This window comes from Peromyscus californicus, unplaced genomic scaffold (genome assembly GCF_007827085.1).
Source record: "Peromyscus californicus insignis strain IS unplaced genomic scaffold, ASM782708v3 Scaffold_7__1_contigs__length_154581171, whole genome shotgun sequence".
NCBI lineage: Eukaryota > Metazoa > Chordata > Mammalia > Rodentia > Cricetidae > Peromyscus > Peromyscus californicus.
The window spans coordinates 49,647,960-49,670,967 of NW_026294595.1; the positions used below are offsets into that span (position 1 = coordinate 49,647,960).

General features: G+C 44.6%; 1 protein-coding gene across 1 annotated transcript in view; it reads left to right on the top strand.

Annotated features, from left to right (window-relative positions):
* The window catches only part of Map3k20 (mitogen-activated protein kinase kinase kinase 20), a 164,825-nt gene extending 145,871 nt beyond the window's left edge, over window positions 1–18,954 (top strand). The window contains exons 16-19 of the mRNA XM_052724232.1: window positions 8,345–8,461; window positions 10,634–10,708; window positions 13,540–13,690; window positions 17,643–18,954. Coding sequence (XP_052580192.1) covers window positions 8,345–8,461; window positions 10,634–10,708; window positions 13,540–13,690; window positions 17,643–18,346 — 1,047 coding nt within the window. The 3' untranslated portion in view covers window positions 18,347–18,954. The remainder of the gene's footprint in view (window positions 1–8,344; window positions 8,462–10,633; window positions 10,709–13,539; window positions 13,691–17,642) is intronic.
* Window positions 18,955–23,008: the final 4,054 nt, after the last annotated feature.

Here is a 23,008-nt window from a genome sequence, read left to right on the forward strand (position 1 = left end):
ATAGACTGGCAGTGTCATGGAAGCAGCTGCACATCTCAAAGACAATATAATGCCTGCGTTCGCATGGACACCATCTGACAGACACTGTGAGCCACGGCTAATGAGGATATCACAGTGGTGCCAAAGTGAAAGGTGCTGAATTATGTATGATTCTTCATCAGTGCGGCAATAGTCCTGTACATCATTATGAGACATTGTTTTGCTGGAGAGATTAAAACATTCTTAGTTCCAGACCCTGCAACCTATACGCGCTGAAAGAGGTTATTAATGGAATTTTTAGGGAGACTTTCTTGTGGATTTCTTTTGGGTTGAAAAAACCAATTTCATGGGACAAAGCCACGATGGGTCATGACACCGTATAGATAAAGAAGAGAAGCAAATTAACCATACTTGTGTTATCTTCCTTCCAAAGACAGCATAATAAAATATAGTGTAGCGGGGTTATACTTAATGATAAATAACCCAGGTGCTTTCCCAGGACATGCCACTCTCCTGCCTTTAACACAGCGGGTTCCGGCAGCTGAGCTGGATAATGGCAACACATGTAAAGGAGCCTTCAAGGCCTCCATCAGCAGCCGCCCCCTACTCTGTATACAGCCAGGACCAGTATCATTTTTGCAGGTTTTGTTTTCATCTGGGATTGCTTCTTAGGCTTCGCAGAAGTCGGTTGCTAGGTCTGCCTCTTTCTCTCCCCGCTCTGGTTTCTCTGAAAGTTTATCCTGACCCCTCTAGTTTATATTTTAAAGTACTTCCTCAGTGGGTGGCTTTTAGCCTTCTCCATTTATGGGAAGAGAGGAGCAGGTGGGGGTTTTGGAAGCCAGTGCCTCTAAGATTAAGCTCGATGTATCTAGGACACAAATTCCAGTACCATGAGGCTGACTTTATTTCTCCAGTATCTGAGCCTCGATTTCTTCATCCATAAAATGGGAACTGTGTTCTCGAGAACAGAGTAAGACCATAAGGGTTAGATAACATAAATAGAGCTCAACCCCATGATGCTGGCTGTATGCAAGTGACAGTGTGAAGTTTAATCCGTGTGACATCAATGGAAAGAGTGGCAGCCTCCGGTTGCCGGAAAGAGGGCTTGCCTGGAGAGGGGGGCTTTCTAGAGCACTGGAGAGGTCTTACTTGCTTTGTTGGCTACACAGGTATAGACAGACACAAGTCAAACTCCATGACCTGTGAAGTTAAAAATCTGTGTTCTCGTTACATGCAGCTCGTACCTCAGTGCGAAAGCACATTGTTTTTAAATGTCTATATTCTTCAGGAAAAGGTAATCTAGAAAAGCTGGTTTGGGGGCCATTTTCCTTCTGGAGGATCCAGAAGGATCCTGGACTTGGATTTTTATTTTTGAAGACTGATCTATGGTGTTGATGGCCCCAATTAATTTGATAGGTAGGGAAAAACTGTATATTTTTAAAAAAAAAGAAAAAGTATTGTCTCTGAATTCCCAGAACTTTAAAGTTTGATATATTTTGTGCTATTTTAGTATTTGTGCGTTTTTCCTATTTGGAAAAATCGACCACTATCTGGACTCTTCTCTTCTCTTCCATTCCTTCTTCCCTCCCTCTTTTTCTGTAGAGAGAAGGGATGTCTATGTTTGGTGTCATTTCAACTAATTTGGGACTCCAAGAAATTGTAAGCAGCTCACAAAGCATGTAATAGTGAGCTCTCACAAAGAGATTCTTAATTTAGCACTAACTAAGTGTTGTTTAGGACCTTATCTCCACGGGGCAAGAATCCTTGTTTTAGTTGGCCCATAACCTTAATTCATAAAATGTTTCTGCATAATTGACAATCATACAGCAGTTGGTTGGGATGCTTTCTTATCGTCCATTAGGCACACACTGGCTCCTAGAATTGTCCGGGTATCTCAGCAGGTGATCAGAGAAGTGTCCGTGTCCTGAGAAGCTAGTAGAATTCTCCTCTTTTCCACATTCCAAATGCAAAACTTGCCCTCTCCCCAACAAAATGTCATGTGTCTCCTGCAGACCTGCAGAGCAACGCATCTGCTAGTTAATGAACCTTTTCAAGGACTGTGTTGCTGCCCCAAGTCCCAGCATAAACAGTTTCTGTGCTCAGCCCTTCTGCTAAGCTGGAGGCTTATTTCCCTGTGGGCCAGTAGGTGATTCTCTCTGGAAAGGTACATCAGGATGATTCTTCCAGCCTTGTGCATCCTGGGTGGGAATCTAGGCTTGAAATTACAATCCAAGATCATTGGGACCTGCATTGATTTTGCATCTGCGACAAGACAAGCTGGTTGTTTCTGTTTGGGATGGTCCAGTGCCAGCTGGGCTGGAGCTCAGTGGTTCCAGTGGTAAATTTGTACTTCCAGCAATGACCTGCTGTAGTCATGGGAGAAAGATTGGCTATGTTGAACCTCATGGAAACAGGGTTTTATTCTCTGTCTTGGATCCTTACAGATGGATTCAACAGGAGAATCTGACTGTCTGCAGTTTTGCCCCCAACTTTCACTCTGTAAAATGGGACATACTGGTACTGTTGTTTGCCTTTTGTTAACCAATAACAAGGAAAAGTTCAGAACCCAGAGAGGAAATGCTACGGCTTACATCTGTTATGAAGCCATGCCATGTCTTAAGGGATTGGTCCTCAGCTTAGAGCTATTGGGAGGTGGTGGAACCTTTAAAGAGCTGAGCCTAGTTGAGGGGGCTTTCAAGTCATTAGAGGCACACCCTCAAAGTGGACCCGTGGCTCCCAATCTCTCTTGTACTCCTTGGCCATGACATAAGAGGTTCTCCTCTGCCATAGCCACCACTATGATGCACTGCCCTACTATTAGCCCCAAGGCAATGCCCAAATGATTATGAACATGAACCCTCCAACTCTGTGAGCCAAAATAAACCTTTTCTCTTTATAAGTTAATTATGTCAGCTATTTATTATAGCAATGGAAAATGAACACTGGAGACCTGCTCTTCACAGTACCTAAAGAGACTACACTAGTTCGAGTCTAAACTTAACTCGCCATTTGCTACCTCTGTGATCTCAGCCAAATTAGCTCATCTTTCTGTGCATCGGTAACCTTGACCAAAAATGAGGCTCTCTGGCTGTCAATCACATTTAATAGCCACTGTACTTCCAGACATCTGGTTCTTATTAGCAAGGCTGTATTGAGACATGTTGAAGCAGGGGAGGACCAAATTAGCTTTCTATGTTCCATGTATGAAAGAAGATAAAAATGTATTCCTTCTATTTACTAACACCAGTCACAATGATACTGCCAGCAGCAGGTTTCAGGCCAGCCTGGGATACATGAATCCTTTTCTTGAAAAAAAAAAAATCGGTTTGTTGTGCTAAACATGGTGGTATACACCTATAATACCAGCACTCAGGATGCAGGGGCAAGACCTGCCACAAGTTTAAGGCCAACCTGTTCTACATAGGAAGTGCTATGCCAACTAGGGCTGTCTCGTGAGACCTTTCTAAAACCAGAACCAAATAAAAAGAACACTAAGCTTCAGAAAGATTACATCAGTGTCAGGAGGTAAGGCTTTAAACTTACGAGTCTTCTACCTCACCCCTTCCTCCATTTCTCCATAGCAATGGAATATACAACCTTTCCCCCATCTGTTCCCACAGCATCAACAGGTATATTTCACATAGCCGGGGGGAGATGGTTTTGGAAAAGGAGTATTTGGAGGAGTCCCACCACAGGTCTGACCTCACAGCCGCAACCATTTGATTGACTGAGGGCTGTCAAGATTGAGAGTTGCTCAGGGTGCCACAGTCACTGTTGAGTGTTTCTCATTCAGTGTCAATATGCAGGTTTGTGTTACCTCAGGCCAGTCAGTCACCCTGGTGAAGTGAATGGTTTTAAAATCAGGACCAAGATGTGAACAGGTAACACTGGCGCAGGTAGCGTTGATGCAGGAGGCTTAGGAATATGTGGAACTGATGCCCTTCTCTTTAAGATGGGGTCTCACGTAGCTTAGGCTGGCCTTGAGCCCCCGAGTGTGAGGATTACAGGTGTGCACTACCACACTGGCCTGTGTGACTTAACTCTTCTTTAAGAAAACCTCAGCCGGGCGGTGGTGGCGCACGCCTTTAATCCCAGCACTCGGGAGGCAGAGCCAGGTGGATCTCTGTGAGTTCGAGGCCAGCCTGGGCTACCAAGTGAGTTCCAGGAGAGGCGCAAAGCTACACAGAGAAACCCTGTCTCGAAAAACAAAAAACAAAAACAAAAACAAAAAAAAAAAAAAAAAAAAAAAAACCTCAAGAGTCCACTGGTGAGCCCCTTGTTACGTGCCTTCTTAACATCTGTATTTGTATCACGTGGCCCTCAGTAGCCGCTGGTGACAGCCCGGAAGTTGTGGACGATCCTCGAGGACATGTTAGGTCAATTTGAAAAAGAGCAGGACTTAGGGGATTCCTCTTGCTTTATTTGTGAGTTACTTTTCTGAACTAAGTGACAGTGACATCATAGATGCTGAAAAGCCCCTGGAGTTGTGTCAGAGGACTGGCAAATTAGTTGACCCCACCTGTTGACCCCACCTGTTCTCTCTCGCCCAGCATGTAGCAAGCAGGGTCATCTTCTATGAGATGGCTGACATCCTCCTTTCCCAGAGCTGCTCTGAGTAGCACTGGGTTGCTTCTGAAGCTGTGTTCCTTTAGGATTCAGTGAAGGGCCTTTCAGAACAAGACAACTAAGACTTACAAAGTCAGGCGTAGCCCTGTTACTTGGACCAGGGCTCCTGCAAGGTGAACTACGGAGGGCAGTAGCTGCGGGAGGGAGGGCAGTAGCTGCGGGAGGGCCGCTGGCCTTGGGTTGGATCGGTGAGATCTCTGGGCTTTCTCCTTCCTGTCTGCTGTCACCGGCTCATCTGGTTTGTGGAGTTCAGCAGGACACCAGTGAGCCTGGTCCCCTCTACTGCCTTCCCCTCAGGCACCTTTCACAGCTGGAGTCCCATCTCTACCACCACCGGTCAGGAAACACCAGCAAAACTCCCAAGTCTCTCTGAGCCTCATTTTCCTCATTGGTTTAAAGGGGAAATAAACCTGATTTGCAGGATTATTGTGACTATCAAACAGAGTAACAGGGTCTAAGCAGTCAGCAACACAACCACCACAGGGCGAGGACAATAAGCGACTCCGCCGGTGTGAGGAGATGGAGTTTGGAGCGTATGTTAGTTACCTGTTTTGTAAAAATAACTCACCAATAAAGAAATAAATACATAAATACATCCCAAAACTTAAAAGAGCATGTTAGTTACCTGTATTGTTGCTGTGACAAAAATACCTCACCAATAAATAAATAAATACATAAATACATAAATAAATACATAAATACATAAATAAATCCCAAAACTTAAAGGAGGGCTCGTGGTTCAAGAATACAGTCCATCATGGTAGGGAAGACACCACAGCAGGAACTTGGGGCAGCGGGTCACATCGCCTCTGCAGTCAGGAAGCAGAAAGATAGGAATACTCTTGTTCAGCTCCCTCCCTGCTTTTTATTCAGTCCAGGCCCCCAGTCCCTGCAATGGTAATGCCCATAGTTAAAGTGGGTTTTCCCATCTCTAGCCACGTGCCTAAATAATCCTCACAGGCATGCCCAGAGGCTTGTAGTAACCAGCATGGAGCACCGGGTGTCCCAGGAGCACCCTGTCAAAAGGGTATGAGACAAGAGGGAGACAGAGGGAGGCCAGGATTGCATGTGGTCCAGTGTCTTCTGACAATGCCTTGGACATGCACAATCCCCAAAGTTGAGAGGCAAAAGAAACAGAGCCGAAAGCAACTCCATCATTTTAAAGTGTTTCATTCAGGCACCACCTTGGGGAGGTTCTGTTTCAGAGAAGGGCAGCCCATGACAACAGTCATTATCCTGCCCAGTTAGCCCAGGCCCCTGTGCTCCTACAGCAGTGGCCCCAAAACAAGGGAACACCGAGAGATGAGAGACAGACAGGTCCGTTCTCAGTTGTGGCTGTGACTGGTGTGAGAAAGCGGTTCATTTCACTGCTCCGACCTTTTCTTCCTCTAGTTGGCATCCTGTGGATGGAGCTGGGCAATGAGGACCTCCCATAGACCCCAGTCCTGCTTGGCAGCACAGGTCCTCCAGAGGCTCTCCCAAGCCCTGGTCCTGGCTTCTCGCCGAAGCCACCAGGGTTTCTGCAGCCTCCCTGCTGCTCTTCTTGCCCAGAACCTGTATCTGAACTTGCTCCAGGGAGAACAGTTCAAGTCCACACAGGAAAGTGCTTTCCAGTCTCAACACGTGTGCGCTTGGTGTGATGTGCTTAGTTATTCAACCCCTGGCTCTTCAAAAACTGCGAGAGACGACAGCAAGTTATAGTCCGGAGGTCACATCTGAATTGCACACACATGTGATGTTTTATTGTGAAATTCTTTTTCTTGATACGTTAGTGGTTTTTGTATTGACAAACCATTAACATTTTACCCTACTTTCTTCATTTATCACTTATCTATCTCTCCAGGCATCTAAGCACCACTTATTTTATAATACGTTTCAAAGTAACTTCCAGGCATCAGAATACTTCTTCCTAAACATTTCTGTATACTAGATTCAATAAGAAATGTATAGAGCTTATGTATGCTTTTTTTTTTCTTTTTTCTTTTGTTTTGGTTTTTCAAGACAGGGTTTCTCTGTGTAGCCCTGGCTGTCCTGGAACCCGCTCTGTAGCCCAGGCTGGCCTTGAACTCACAGAGATCCATCTGCCTCTGCCTCCCACGTACTGGGATCAAAGGCGTGCGCTACCACTGCCTGGCTGTATGCTGGTTTTGATGAGTGTGTACATACCCTTATATTACCCTACACTCTGTCAATAGAGCCCTACCACTTCCAGAAAGTTCTCTCACACTTTCCATCTGAAGAAGCAATCACTCTTCTGAAATTTTTTCCAGAGGAATATTGTTGAGTGTCGGAAAAATGCACTCGTTCGTATGTTTTCTTCTGTGCAGTACTGCTTTCATTCACTATGTTTTTCAGATACGCACATGTTCCTGAATGTACCAGTAATTTCTGTATTGTCCATTCTATGAATATATAGTAATTCTGTTCCCCTTTTTATTAACATTAATCATTGTATTAGTTATTAAGATAAAACTTCTAAGAACATACCCTGAAAAAACACAAATCTTTATTAGCTATTAAGATAAAACTTCTAAGAACATACCCTGAAAAAACACAAAAAAGACAAATCTTGGCCGGGCGGTGGTGGCGCACGCCTTTAATCCCAGCACTCGGGAGGCAGAGCCAGGCGGATCTCTGTGAGTTCGAGGCCAGCCTGGGCTACCAAGTGAGTTCCAGGAAAGGCGCAAAGCTACACAGAGAAACCCTGTCTCGAAAAACCAAAAAAAAAAAAAAGACAAATCTTTTTCCATTTCTTCTGTGTAAGTAACTACAAGTAGAATTTCTTAGTCATGGGTGTATGTTTACTTCTGTAATAAATTGCCAAAAGATTTTCTGAAGTAATTATATCATTTATATTTCTGCAACAGAGCATGGGAGTTCCAGTAGCTTCAACCCTAACCAACATTTGATGGTATCAGCCTTAGGCACTTCGCTACTGTGTAATAATAACTCCCTGTGGTTTAAATTAACATTCCCCTAGTGACCAATGATATATAGAACTATATAGTAGTACTGCTGTACATTTGATATGCCATCATTAAAAATTAGGTAGTTTCACATAAGAATACAAATTTCTAGCTTTCATGAAACATCGAAGGCCCTAGCAAAACTGAACTCATACTCCTACATGGGAACAAGCAATGGAAGAAGCTGGGCAGCAACTGTGCTTTTAGGGCAACTGCCCAGAGCTCCAGGATTCCTGGGCCTCCCGTAACTGCTCAGCTGTGGTTACCATATTCATCACATCTGCAGTGTTGTCCTCCCTAAGAGGACAGTGAGCTGTGTCTTTACCCCACACCTGGGGAAGGGAGGTAGGTAATCAAGAGGGCTACACGATAAAAGAAAAGAAAAAGGAGGACTATGACTTTTTTATACCAATGTCCTTGTAATGTTTAATATGTACATTGTATGGCTCTGTTGTGAAAGGTTACACCTTAAGGTTCCATAATGTAACTGCCGGGGTTTGCTCATATTTATTTTGTGCCTGGCCCCTTTAGAATTTTGAGTTTGTGATTCCTATAACAAAACCCTTCAACTGATAAATTATGTCTCAAGGCTGCACTAACTGGGGGTTATTAGATATACAAAAGGATCTAATTTCACGTCCTCTTTTGAAAAAGGAAAAAAATCAAACACTCCCACACTACTTCATTTAGAATACTTTGTGTGTTATAAAACACTAAAATGAAAAAAAAATTGTTTCACTCTCTCAATTCTGTAATTTTGCTTTTAATTCCAGGATTGTAAATGGAAAATGTATATGGAGATGGATGGGGATGAAATTGCAATAACCTACATAAAAGATGTGACTTTCAACACAAGCCTCCCTGATGCAGAGATTTTAAAGATGACAAAGGTAAGGTTCTATTTACAGCTTAAAAGCTTTTTTGAATTCACAGATATCAAACAAAGACATTAAAATACCCCAGCAGTGGGCTTTTGTGCTCCTGGATGCTCACATCAGCTCAGCCTCAAGCTGCCTCTTGAAAGGCACATTTTATTTAGCAGATTGAGAGAATAATTTTTTTGTTAAAATTCCACTTGTGCTGTGTGAACTAAAGAGCACTGCAAACCAAAAAGTATCATTTAAGTTTTTTTTTAAATCCTACATTTCTTCTTACCTTACCATTTATTAAAGAAAATGTTATCAATGAAAATATTTACTTCAAACTGGATTGAGTTAAACTTTGAAAGAAAAACTTACAATGATGAAGACTTCCATTTCTCCCCTCCCTGCTGGTGGTATGCGTGCTGGACAGTTGCTCTACCCCTTAGCTCCATCCCCAGCCTGCTCTAGTCAGTTCTAGAAGGACTGGGATACGGCTATTTGGAGACACATGGCGCTGCTCTGTAGCTTCTGTAAGTTCCCACCACAAGTTCCTGGAGTGGTGGAGAGCATGTCCGGAGTCCAGAGTCACTGGAAACCCTGAAGAAATCCAACAGAAAGGTTCAACTTGCTCCTCAGAATGGAAAGAACTCAGTTTTTTCCCAACCATACTAGGAAAAAAAAAAAAGTGTAAGATTTCAGTGGTAGGTCCACCACTTCAGACAAAGCGTATGTCCGTAAGATGGCCATCTTGACCTCCAGTAAGCATCAGTGCTGGCCCATGGCTAACCTAACTGTGCACTGAGCTTTAGTGAAGAAAATGGAGCTTTTCACAAAGAACCAGAGTACAGATACAAGTTGGAAACAAAATGAGTCTACAAAGCCATGACATTTGACTTGCGTGTTCTCTGTACAGACATAAGATGGCCGAATGACCAAGTCCTTGTAACTTACAAGCAGATTCATCAAGAGGCTAGTTTGGTATTCATTGTTGGGTCCCTCTACATAATTGGGATTCACTTCTGTGGCATTGCTTACCTTAACATAAGGCTCTGATTTAGTTTAATGTTTCCTTATGTTGTGGGGACATATTGTATTTTGATGTCTAGAAAGAATAAGTGCTCTCCCCTGGGTCCCAGTTTTGTCCTCCCCAGTTGACACAGTTGTCCCCTCGCTTCCTTGTCCTTAAGAAGGTGTAGCCATTGCTTACCATAAGAAGGAAGTTGCTCCATGCAAAAAATAATACAATGCAATTGTAGACCTGAATGTTTCTGCCATCATGCACCAGGGTAAAACCATACACATTAATGGAGCTTACAGGAAAAATAGGATTGGAAAGGTCACTTAAAATTTACAGAACCTTATAAAAACAATAGAAGCAATAATAGTCTTAATTTATATAAAAATCAGCCCAGTGAAATCTCTCTTATAGTCTACACAACTTGTACACAGTCATTGTTCTGCAGCCCCAACCTGGAAGGATAAGGGAATGAGAAGAAAATGAAAAAATAATTTTTATCAGAATTAGCTTAAGATCCAAAATATAGGCTTCATTAGTCTTTTGTCTTGATACAGTAGGAAAGTAACACCGCAATGTCTTCATTGGTACAAGCCTCTTGGCACGATAGCCTGGCAGACAGAAAACTGAATGATTGTCAAGGACAGTATACTAGCTACTGCTTGCCCTCAAGAAAGACAATTCTGGGACCTCTCATGTTGTCATGGCTTTATCTTAATGTTGAAAAAGCTTTTGGCTATTGCTTCAAACATTAGCTTGAATTAACAACCTCCTGAAAGGATTGAATAATACATCATGTTTTATCACCCCAGAGAGGATTGAGGACCTATGTAAGGGTACAACTATGATCCCAATACTTGGGAGGCTGAGGCAGGTGGATCATCATCTAACTCTAAGCCAAGACTACACAGCCAAACCTATTTCGAAAACAAAAACAACAAAAAGCAAAAAACAAAACCCACAAAAAAGCATAGATCGGGACTACCATCTCCCATCAGTAGGATAGACACACAACTCATTCAGTCATAAAACAGCAAAGCCCAAAATACAAGTGTTTTGTAAGCCAGCATGATTTTATGATAATTTAATATTCTGCAAATTGTGTATGGCACAATTGGCCTCAATGAAACATGGCAGGACAGACTATCTTCTGATACGATGCCAACCTAATTTCTGTGTTTCAGCCACCATTTGTAATGGAGAAGTGGATTATAGGAATAGTGGACGATCAGACTGTGGAGTGCACAGTCACATATGAGGTAAGCTCCTGAAGACAGAGTCTACAAGTTTCACCCTCTGTCAGTGAGCAGGCATTTGTCTAGTCTCTCTGGTACTTACAGGTTAGTATGTGGATTTATTGGAAAGGAAATTACATACTGGCATGCATATACAAAGATAACTGCAATTTCTCTAACGAAGTGTTAGGAAGGAAAGATAACATGATAGAAATTGGGGAAACACCTTAGATATCCATTGAACATTTTGTACATCCCATCAAATAATGTAACAAGTGAGTGTAACTCACTTGGAAATAAGAGTTCAGAAGAGGAGATCATTGATTGTTCAGAAGACCAGCATATACCCCTGTGACTACCTGGGGAGTTCATTGTTATCGCCAAATTAACAGATCCCATAAATTTTATATGAAAAGAAAAACTTACATTAAGGAAAGAAAACATGGGGGATGGAGAGATGGCTCAGTGGTTAACAGCACTGGCTGCTCTTCCAGAGGTCCTGAGTTCAATTCCCAGCAACCACATGGTGGCTCACAACCACCTGTAGTGGGATCTGATGCCCTCTTCTGGCATAAAGTTGTACATGCAGATAGAGCACTCATACATAAATACATCTTTTTAAACCAAACCATGCTATTGAAATGTACACATCTGGCACTACCTGCCGGCAGGTGTAGAGAATAACCCAGTCACAAATCATGTCAGGAACTGACTAGTGGAAATGAACAATAGCTTGGGATGGCTGGTTGTATGATCAGAGAACAGCCATACAAACATCAAGCGCAAGTCCCTAGGACACAGAGAACAGTGATAAAGCCAGACAGGTGGGCAAGGTCAGATCTGGGGACCCCAGTAAGGACGCACCATAAGCATGGGAGAACGTCAGTGGAGGCATTTTAAGCCTTAAATGCCTGACTGTGTTGTGAAAATCAAGATCTTCTGTACAATACATAACAGTTACCAATACCTTACACTTTCTTTAAAAAGAGAGATTAAAGTCTCATGTCTTTTATCATTTAAAAACTTCATTTTTAGTATTATAAAATAATATCTCTCTGCAAATATATTTCAACTCTGTATTTAAAAAATGGATTTTAACGATAATAACTTTGTAAAAATCAACAAGGTCTTCAAGGGTGATAAGACATTGACCCTAGAAAAGAGAGGAATGTCTTGTGGCACAGGCTGGAGGGGTCCACAGTCTGGGGGCATGTGAAGGTACTCGTATGCATCTTTCGTAGGTAGGGCCTGCAGACCTTTCATTCACTTAAGGCAGTTCTGTTAAGGATTCACCATAAACCAGGAACTGTAAGAGTCAGGTACGCCTGTCCTGTCTCACAAACCTCAGGTAAATACTGAAAGATGGGGAATGACTTTCTTCATTTGGCAGACAGGAAACCAGGCTGGGAGAGAAGAAAGGAAGTCCAGGGCTCTGGGGTACTCGGTGACAGAGTGAATGTGCTTACACCCATGTCTCCCCTCTGCAAACAGTGTCTCTTCCCTGGTCCCCGGCCTGTGAGCCTCACAGCTGCGGCTACAATAAGATGCGGGAAGTCTCCCTCAGGCTGGGTTTTGCGTGCTGCTGTATTGAGATGGCTTCCTGAGTTATCACAGTCTAGCTTTTCAGAATCAGAGCCCCAAACCTCGTCCACCTCACTCCACAGCCCGCAGGGCAGAAGTGTGATAGCAACACTGACACCTGCTAACTGGCCCTCACCTCCCAGGAAAAGCCCCCTTTAACCGGACAGTTAGAGCAGCTGGATTCCAGCTCTGTCTGCTGCAGACAACCCCACAGACACGCCGCACCCTGCTTCTTGCTGTTTTGCCTTCTTGCTGACCTTCCTCTCCCTCCTCCCCCTCCCTTCCTCTCCCTCCTCCCCCTCCCTTCCTCTCCCTCCTCCCCCTCCCTTCCTCTCCCCCTCCCTTCCCTCTTATTTTCTTCTCCCCTTCCTCCTCCTCTGTGGACTCCATGATACTAAGCCGCCTCTAGCTTTCTCACTTTCCAGTTTTTAAAGACATTTTTTTTTTCTTTCTCTCCTCTTCCTCCTCTTCTTTTCTGAGACAAGATCTTTCTATGTAGCCCTGGCTGGTCTCCAACTTGCTGTGTAGCCCAGGCTGGCCTTGAACTCACAGAGACCCACCTACCTCTGCCTCCTGAGTGCTGGGATTAAAGGTGTGCCCCACCACGCCCTACTAAAGACATCTTTTCATAACTGTATTGAATCCTAGAGACTCCTTTTTGTGGGGACCCAAGGCCAAGCCAGTGTGGCCCTGAGCTATACCCACAGCCCTGGAAAGATTGTGATCTATACATGACTCTGGTGAGGAGGCCTTCTTCAGGATGAGAATTGTCATCTTGATCGGGTATCCGCTCCTGATGCTGGATTTCCTCACTCTGGAACTCATCTCAGGGTGCACCTACTCCCTTTACTCACCCTGTGGCAGCCTCCTTCATTCTCTTCCCTGTGTGTGTCCGTCCCAGTGTCCTTAGGCCAAGGTACACTGAAGTGAGACAGTGGTCAGTGTTCATTTCTCCAACAAAGTATCTTTTTTCAACTATAAAAAACATTTCTTAACAAAGAGGTACACTGAGCTCTGTCAACTGCTATAAACTCTGGGGGAAGACAACCTTATTTTTAAGTGCTAAAATATACTAAGCAGGAAGGGGTGTAGGATGGGGAAAGAGAGGAAGGAAGCGGGGGGAGTATAGAGTCCATTATGGGAAAAGTGGTTAAAAATGTTCCTGTTATTCAAATTCACTAATTTAGGCAATGGCATGACAACATGCATTTTTCTTTCCCGTTTTATAAACATATGCATGATCGTGGGTTTCTTGGTTTGTTTTTTTCTAACAGAGTGATGTAAGAACTCCGAAACTCACTAAGCATGTCCACTCAATTCAGTGGAGTAGGACGAAGCCTCAGGATGAGGTGAGAGCAGTCCAGCTCGCCATCCAGACTCTGTTCTCCAACTCCGATGGCAACCCTGGCAGCAGGTCTGACTCAAGTAAGTTAGTGTCCCGGTACCGCATGTGTGCCTGAGTCCATATGTGCACTGTGACGTTCCCGTGACAGAGGTGAGGGCCAGGCGGTGGGCAGCAGCAGCCTGACGCAGTACTTCCCTCTTACAGTTTTAGAATACTGGGTTTTTTCAAAGTTTTTCCTAAGTTTTTGAGACTGTCATACATATGTGCAATGTACTTTGATCATACTGGCAGTGTAATATTGGTTTTATAATAGATTATAGAGTCGAATTTATAGACATAAATGTGAACACATTGTACAAATTTTAATATCTGGATAACTATAATGATGAAAAGCAGTTACATTACATTGCAGTGACAAAAGCATCTGCTTGTCTAGTTTCTAAAAGTGTACCTGTAAATAAAGATGAGCATCTTCTAGCTCACATTCCTACAAAGCCACTGCGGTCAACAGCACTTCTTGTCTTGTCTTTTTCATTTTGGCAGAGTCTTGTGCACCCCTGGCTGGCCTGGAACGGTTTTCAGATAGCGGAGAATGACCTTGAACTTCTGATTCTCCAGGCTCTGCCTCTAAAGTGCTAGAGTTACAGGCATGGGCCACCACACCCAGTTTAATGGGGTGCTAGGGATGGAATCAGGGCTTGGTATGCTAGACAAGCACTCTATCAACTGAGATGCATCCCTAGCTACTTCTTGAGTCTTGAACAGTGACAAAGCATGGCAACGATGGAGGGAGGGAGTCGGGGAGGGAAGGAAGGAGGGAGGGAGGAAGTGGGGGAGGGGGGGGAGTAGGAGAGGGAGTGGGGGAGGGAGTGGGGGAGGGAAGGAGAAGGAGGAACAGGCAAGAGTCAATGGAAAGGAGACGATGAAAAGGTTCAGCATGTAAAGGCAGCTGCCTACAAGCCTGACTGATTCTTGTATGTCATCCTCTAATCTCCACACAAACATCATGGCATGTGCTGTCACTCACACTCACACTCACACACACACACACACACACACACACACACACAAATAAATAAATAAATAAATAATGTTTTTAAAAGTTTAAGAGACAGTAAAGAGAAAAACTTTAATGCACATGATAAATAATGATGATAGTAATTTTAAAAGCTGAGAAAAGCGTACAAGGTCAGCTGACTGGCCATGCAATTGGTCGTTATTTGGTGAACTCGAGCAAAGGTTCTGACTCCCTACTTGTAGGCTCAGAAACTCTAATAACTGTAGGACTGAGACAAGCTCACAAGTGTGTTGAAGGTGCATGTATGTATACAAAGCCACACGCAGTCCCTCTTGACCATGAGACACACACCTACGAAGCACACCAGAAATGCATGCTTTCTAATCAGCACTTCTCGTCCCCCGAGAGAAAAGTACTTTTTGTGACAGCATACCTGAAGGCTCCTTGTGAGACATGGAGACAAAGTGGGGACTCTAACTTACTATCCCCAATGGCAAGTGTTGGCAGCCAGGCCCTCTGTTGACCACTGTAAAGCCTGACTTGCCAAGCAGAACAAATATTCTTTCTTTGTTTGTTTTGGTTTTTTGAGACAGGGTTTCTCTGTGTCATTTTGGTGCCTGTCCTGGAACTCACTCTATAGACCAAGCTAGCCTCAAACTCACAGAGATCCACCTGGCTCTGCCTCCCAAGTGCTGGGATTAAAGGTGTGTGCCACTGCTGCCCGGCCAGAATATTCTTAAATGGCCACCAGGGAGAACAGAGTCCTGAAGAACATTCAGAAGCCATCAACAAATGATCTGACATCATGCCAGGCCTGATCACCTTTGTCAACAGAGTTGATGTGCTTCTACCGTTTTGCAAACAGCCATCAGGGAACATTGTTACCATTGGGTTAGGCCTGGGATTTTGTCAAGACTCTTTAGCTTCGAGCACCGTCAGGCACATTTTAGGGCATGCTCTTCTGCCAAGGTTATTCCACATAGTAGGTCTGGATCTACACAAGCTCCCCCACCACCCCGTGCAGCTACTTCTAAACTCCTTTATGCTTGTCAAGTCTGTGTACCTTGCCTGGTATGTCTGCTATAATCTTTAAGGACTTCTTTTAGCTGGTACGGTAGCTTACCTCTGGAGTCACAGCTTCCAGGGAGCTAAAGCAGGACCAGTGCAAGTTCAAGGTCATCATAGACTATACAGTGAGTTCTCAGAGTGAGACTAAAAGAGGACTTCTTTCTCAACTAATGTTTGTAGGGCATGTTTTACTTCTATAGGGCTTTTATAGCTACGACCCTGTTTGATCCCTATAACTGCCCCGTGAAGCCTGGGACCCCTTCTCTCTATGATTCTGCTAGATTTTCTCTTCTGTAAGGCTAGTTTTCCCATTTCCAAATTCATATTACACAAAATGGCTGCCCGTGACTTCTAAGTTTTACATGGTTCAAATGCTACCATATTGAGAGTAAACAAACAAACCTTTTTAAAACATCACTCTGAGTTCCAGATCCCTATGGTAACACTTCTGGGGCTACTTCCTCCAGGCATGCTCCCATAGGCAATGAACTGTATCACCAGGAAGTGACGGTAATGGATGGCAGAGCACAAGGCTGGGGCTGGGGGGAGGTCATGAGGACGTCCACATTGTGACCATGGTGTTCCCTTCCCAAAACAGGACACCTCCCAGACCCCAAATAGGCGTCCTTTACATCTTCTAAGTATAATCTTTAGGAAACAGTAAATCACTCTTTAAGAGTGTACACTGGAAAAATCAGCACCCTCCACTTCCTGCTGGAGTTGCTCCAGACTGTTTCCCTCGGGAGAGCTTTGTCTGGCTTCCTCCAGTTTTCAGCGTGTGTACCTCCCTTCTGTCTTCCTCCACCTTTTACTCACTTTTCCAATCATACCCTTTTTCATCTGCCAGGAGCAGAAAACCCAGTTTCACCTGGCTTAACTCAGTGGGTCTCCAAGTTTGGTCCTGTGGGATCCTCTGTGAACCTATCAGAGACGCATACTCCCTGCCCCATCTCCAGACATACCACATCAGATATTCCAGGTCTAGAACCAGCAGCCTGCATTTTAAGGAACCCTCTCAAGTCCCCCAAACACCAACTGAAGTGAATAAAATGCATTGTCTTCCATCACTAAAAGTCCAGAGGTGATGTAGGCTCTGGATGCAGTCGGACAAATAAGTTTGACATGGAATCTTAAGGATTCCTTTCCTCTCTGCCATACTCACTGTACAGGCTTTGCCCACGGCCTCACTGCTGTGTCTGGCTGCCCTATAAACATAGGGATGCCCTGAAAGCACCAGGTATCAGCCCTGACCTGTTCTCATAGTTAGTGAAACAGCCTTCCCAGAAACCCAGCAGACTACCCACACCAATTCTGCTTTGAGCAGGACAGCAATATTTCCTTTGCTGGCATCTGCGTGTCTGTCATGAGCAGAAGAAACCCAGCTTCCCTTGATACACATGGCTGCAGACAGGAGCTCAAACTCTTGGAAGCTACAACTGTAGAGAGGCAGCAGTTTAGGAAGATTGTGCTGCGATGATGTATCTATCGCTCCTTGTAGATGAAGTCCCTGATACAGTTAGAATCACAGCAGCAGAAATAGAAAAATGCCAACCCTTGCCGGGTGGTGGTGGCACATGCCTTTAATCCCAGCACTCGGGAGGCAGAGGCAGGCGAATCTCTGTGAGTTCGAGGCTAGCCTGGTCTACAGAGTGAGTTCCAGGACAGTCTCCAAAGCTACACAGAGAAACCCTGTCTCGAAACACCAAAAAGAAAAAAGAAAAAGAAAAATGCTAACCCCATTATATATTCTAATTGACAATTTACCTTTCTGCCCAAGGGTTCGTGGTAGTAAAGAGAAAGGTCTATGTACCTGTCCTGGAACTTCCATGAACGGTGATGCTTGGCACGCCCCTAAGCAGCCTTGAGATTGGTTTCCTGAGCCAGGCTTATGAATTAGGCATTCAGCTTTGTGGCGTGGAAGAGGCTCATTTCCTTTTTCCCTGCAGGTGCGGACTGCCAGTGGTTAGACACTCTGCGCTTGCGGCAGATTGCATCCCACACTTCTCTGCAGCGTTCCCAGAGCAACCCCATCCTGGGGTCCCCTTACTTCCCCTACTTCGGCAACCAGGATTCCTATGCGGCGGCGGTGAGGCGGACCCAGACGCCCGTGAAGTACCAGCAGATCACGCCCATCAACCCGTCCAGGAGCTCCTCCCCGACGACCACGCAGTACGGGCTCTCCAAGAACTTCTCCTCCCTGCACCTCAACTCCAGGGACAGCGGCTTCTCCAGCCTCAACACAGACAGCTCCTCCGAGAGGGGCCGCTACTCGGACCGAAGCAGAAACAAAAACCGCGGGAGCGTGTCCCTCAACTCGTCCCCCCGAGGAAGATACGGTGGGAAAAGCCAGCACTCGGCGCCTTCGCGAGAAAGGTATTCCGGGAGGTTCTACAGGTTGCCCCAGGCGGCGCTGAACACTCATCAGTCCCCTGACTTCAAGAGGAGCCCGAATGACCGTCACGTGCCCAGGACCATCCCAGGCATGCCTCTGCACCCCGAGGCTGCCCCCAGAGCAGGCGAAGAGGAGAGCAAGGCGAGCGAAGGGGGCTGGACTAAGGTGGAGTACCGGAAGAAGACTCACAGGCAACTTCCGGCCAAGACTGGCAAGGAGAGAACCCGGGGCAGCTACCGCGGGCGGAGGAACTTTTGATGGCTTGAGTCAGATGGGCTTTTCCAAGCGGGTTCTGCGGTGGTTTGTGCCGTGGACTTTGGGTAACAAGACACCTTCAAATTCCAGGAACCAAAGAGACTTAGGTTGGGGGTTAGCAAACACCTTTTAATTCAAAGGACAACCAAAGCAGGACCCCAGTTATGGCCGTCGGTTGACTAGCTGTGGCAATTAGACTTGACAATGACTGCCCATATTTCATGCCCCGAATTAATATTGAAGCGGGAAGGGCTGTGCCATTTAGTCCATGCTGGGCACATTCTCCTTAGCAGACCTGGAACTAGGATAAAGCTAGTGGGGGCCACAGAAAAATCAAATTTCTAGATGAAAACAGATTTGTCTTATTTTTTCTTTCATCTAAGGTTCCAAGGTGGCTCAGCAAGGCACTGTGGCTGATCCTTTATTTAAAATTTGGGTATTTTGTTCATCATGAATTTTTTGCATTGATTGTTTTTAAACTACTACGATAAAATATCATTTATCTTGATTGCTGAGGGATTTTTTTTTTAAATGCCTCCCTAAATTTTGTGCCCAAGGCAAGTGCCTCCTCACTCATCTCAACCCTGTTAGTATTTATTTTAGTGAGATATTTGTGTTTCTGTCACGGTCAGAATTGAAATGATTTGTCCTGTCATTTTTAGGTAATAAAAAATATTATGGAAGTTAATGTTGCCTGTATGGTGTTTATCTCGTTCATTAAGGTTCATCAAACAAAAGGTCTAAATAGCCGGGAGGTTTGTGGCTGGTTCCTTTCCTGATCTCCCAGGACTCAAGTTGAGTGTTAGTTCCCACCTTCACCACAGAAGGAGCAAAGAGGGGGGAAAACAATCCATACAGCATCCTTGGGATGTCAGAACTCTAAAATCTAAATGGAGCAGGATAATACGATCTCAAGCTAAAAGCCAGAGAAATTAAATAATTAAACTACTGTTAGCCTTGTTAGAGCAAGACAGTAAACACCTGCCTTGCAGCGAGTCGGTGTGTAGCAGCTGGGAATAAGAGGAAGCGTGGAGTCTAGAGCAGGAAGCTAGTGACACACGAGGGTGTGAGGATGGAATATGAAACACTAAAGTGCTTCCTATTTTACAAGTCTGGAAGTCAGGTTGGCAACAAGCCTATTATGCATCAAATAGAGAAATGTTGGGGACCCCTCAGCCATTGGTTCATAGTTCATGCGTTTCCATTCCTTAGCTATTTGTCCCTGTGCTTTATCCAACCTTGGTCTCAACAATTCTCGCTCATATAAACCCTCCTCATTCTCGCTAATTGGACTCCCAGAGATCCACCTGGGGCCTAGCCATGGATCTCTGCATCCAGATCCCTCAGTAGTTGGATGGGGTTTCTAGCACGACAATTAGGGTGTTTGGCCATCCCATCACCAGAGTAGGTCAGTTCGGGCTGTATCTCAACCATTGCCAGCAGTTTGTTGTGTGGGTATCTTTGTGGATTTCTGTGGGCCTCTCTAGCAATTTGCTTCTTCCTATTCTCATGTGGTCTTCATTTACCATGGTCTCCTTCCTATTCCTTGTTCTCCCTCTCTGTTGTTGATCCAGCTGGGATCTCCCACTCCCCCAAGTTCTCTTTCCCTCGACCCTCGCCCTTCATTACCCCCACTCATGCCCAGGCTGTTCATGTAGATCTCAGGCCCTCTGAATGGGTGAGACAGTTGATTGGCTTGATCTGTTTGGGAGGCATCCAGGCAGTGGGACCGGGTCCTATGCTCATTGCATGAGTTGGCTGTTTGAAACCTGGGGCCTATGCAGGATCACTTGGCTCGGCCTGGGAGGAGGGAACTGGACCTACCTGGACTGAGTCTACCAGGTTGATCTCAGTCCGCGGGGGAGGCTTTGCCCTGGAGGAGGTGGGAATGGGGGGTGGGCTGGGGGGAAAGTGAGGGGGGCTGGAGGGGGAGAACAAAGGAATCCGTGGCTGATATGTAGAACTGAATTGTATTGCAAAATAAAAATAAAAGTTAAAAAAAATAGAAAAATGTTACTATCAGTATGCTAAGATTCTGTTCAGCACTCACTAGTACTAAACACTAAGTGCCCTTTGGTCTGTCCAGGATTCTTGATGCCCTCTAGGAATCCAGATGATTCCTGGGTGTTCCATAGGATTGAATTCTCTCCTTATATTATAGAAAGCAGGCTTCCCCATAAGTATACATGCTCCAGTGCAGTACTTGGGATCTGCTGGGATCATCGAGGGTTTTATAGCATTAAAGTCAAGATGGTAGGAAATGACTTTCATTTACAAAGGAAACTGTCTAAATGGCCTAACTGTTGATTCACCAACTTAATTATATTGACCATCTGCACTTACTAACATGCAAAGCAACGGGCATGTAAATCAAGATCAGTTTGGTGGGTATGAGGTACTTATTTTCATCATGGCTGACCAACTCGTAAAGCTCCTAGTCTTCATCTTCTCACTGCGATCCTTCATATCAAGCCAAGCCTGTTTCCAGTTCTTTTTCCCTTTGGCCTTCCTTTGTGTTTAAATGACAGCGACAAAAAGGGTGTGTGCAAAGTGCTACCTTATATGCTCTTTCCAAATAGGGGCACATTCTTCGTGAGTTTTTGCATACATAGCTGGATGCAGTCTTGCGTCAGTCGCTCTGAAAGGACTGCAAAGTGGGTATGAATTAGTACAACAAATGCACAGTGCAGGGAGATAGGCACACTTGCAGTTTAAAAGGTGCTGCGCAGATGACCCTCTGTGTCCTGCCCCTTGCCACCACCGTGCTTTTGTGGATCCTGAGTTAGAAACTCCAAACTGGCATTAAAGTGACTGCATGTTCTCGGTCTTCTTTACAGTGGTTGATCACAAAAAAAAAAGTTCCTGCAATAGCCCACCACACTGACCACTTTGTAATGTCTCGTGGAAAAATACTTGTCAGCATCGATGCTTCCAGTCAAAATCAAAACAAGAACAGCTGCAGTCTGGTTTTGGGTTGTAAAGAAGTAATAAGAGTTAGATGTGCTTTTCTAGCTTGTTTCTCTCTCTCTCTCTCTCTCTCTCTCTCTCTCTCTCTCTCTCTCTCTCTCTCTCTCCCTCCCTCCCTCCCTCCCTCCCTTAACGATGCTTAGTCATCAAACATCACTTGTCAGGTTAGAAGAATGTAACTTGAGAGCAGAACAAGAATTAAGAGGGCATGCATCATCAAAATAACTGCCAAAACAGAAATTTAAAAAATAACAGCCTAAGATATCTTAGCATTCATATGGCCTTGGGTTCAGGTCTCAATACCAGTAAACCAGAAAATCATTTTCCAACAGTCAGGAAGTTTATTAGCTGGAAGAGGCCAAGGTTAGGACAGACAGGAAAACTTTTAGGTAAGAACTTAAGGCTGTATAGCATGCCGCAGGACACATGCATAGATGCCCTCACAAGTGAGCAGACTAACTATTTCCATCTGATTTACAGTGAATGTAGCTTATAGAGAAAAAGTAAACTACAATGTACTTAAATTGATTGACAGTGAAATTTAGGTCAGTAGAATCTACCTGGGAACTCTCTCTTCACTATGCCTTTTCCTGTGCAGCGGTACCAGACCCTTCCTAAGACCCTTCTCTGCAATATATATTACCTGAGCAGGTTGGTACAGACGTGGAACACTTGTGAGGGAAGTTAGGTTAAGGAACTTCCTGCAAAAGCTAGCTCACAGTGATCAGTTGTAGATGGGCAAAACACAAGCTGAAATATGAATGAAAAGAAATTTTCTCACACATAAAATATTTCTTGTAAACTTTAAATTATATATTAAACCCATGGGAAAAACAACTGTGAGGGAAAGATTGATATAAGAGAGCCAAGGAAATGGCTCCGTGGACAAAGCACTCAAGCCTGACAACCCGCGTTCAGATCCCTGGAGCCCATATCAAATCCAGATGTGACAGCACTGTGGACTGGGTGTTCTTACAGTGAGGTGGGAAGCAGAGAGCGGTCCAGAAGCTTGAGGGCTGGCCAGCCTAGGGAAGCGAAGAGACAAGAGAGACCTTCAAAATGAGGTGGAAGGTGAGCACTGACTCTTGAATGTTATCCTCTGACCTCCACATACGCTGTGTCGTGTACATGCTTTCACTCAGACACACACAGACACACAACATACATACAATACACACACACACACACACACACAAATATATAAAAATAGTAAATGTACATAGAAAATTAATTAGATAAAACTACTTTCTCTGTACTGACAAAAACATTTCTCAATATTTATATAGCTGATCTAATCATCTATAAATACAGAATCAAAATAGCCTGGGGTCAGAACAGAGTGCTCAGAATATCCAGTAGTTCAACATGACAAGGCCGAAACATCCTAGACGCACCTCAATGCACTCTGATTTCATTGTGGCTCTTCCAACACAGAGGTCTCAGAAGAATTTAGAAGCTTTCCAGGGCACATCTCTATAACACAGTCTTCCGCCTCGACAAGTCGGTACAGATGTGGTATGCTCCAGAACTCTGCTGTCATGAGCTGCCGTGGTTTGGTTGTGTGAACTTGTCCAGGAGGCAGCATTAATTAATTTTGAATGACAGAGACTGCACTTTCGGAGCCTTAGACAATCTCTCTGCGCTCTTGGATTTGAGAACCACCTTGAATCCCGGCTGTCCTGAGCAGATGAGAGCACA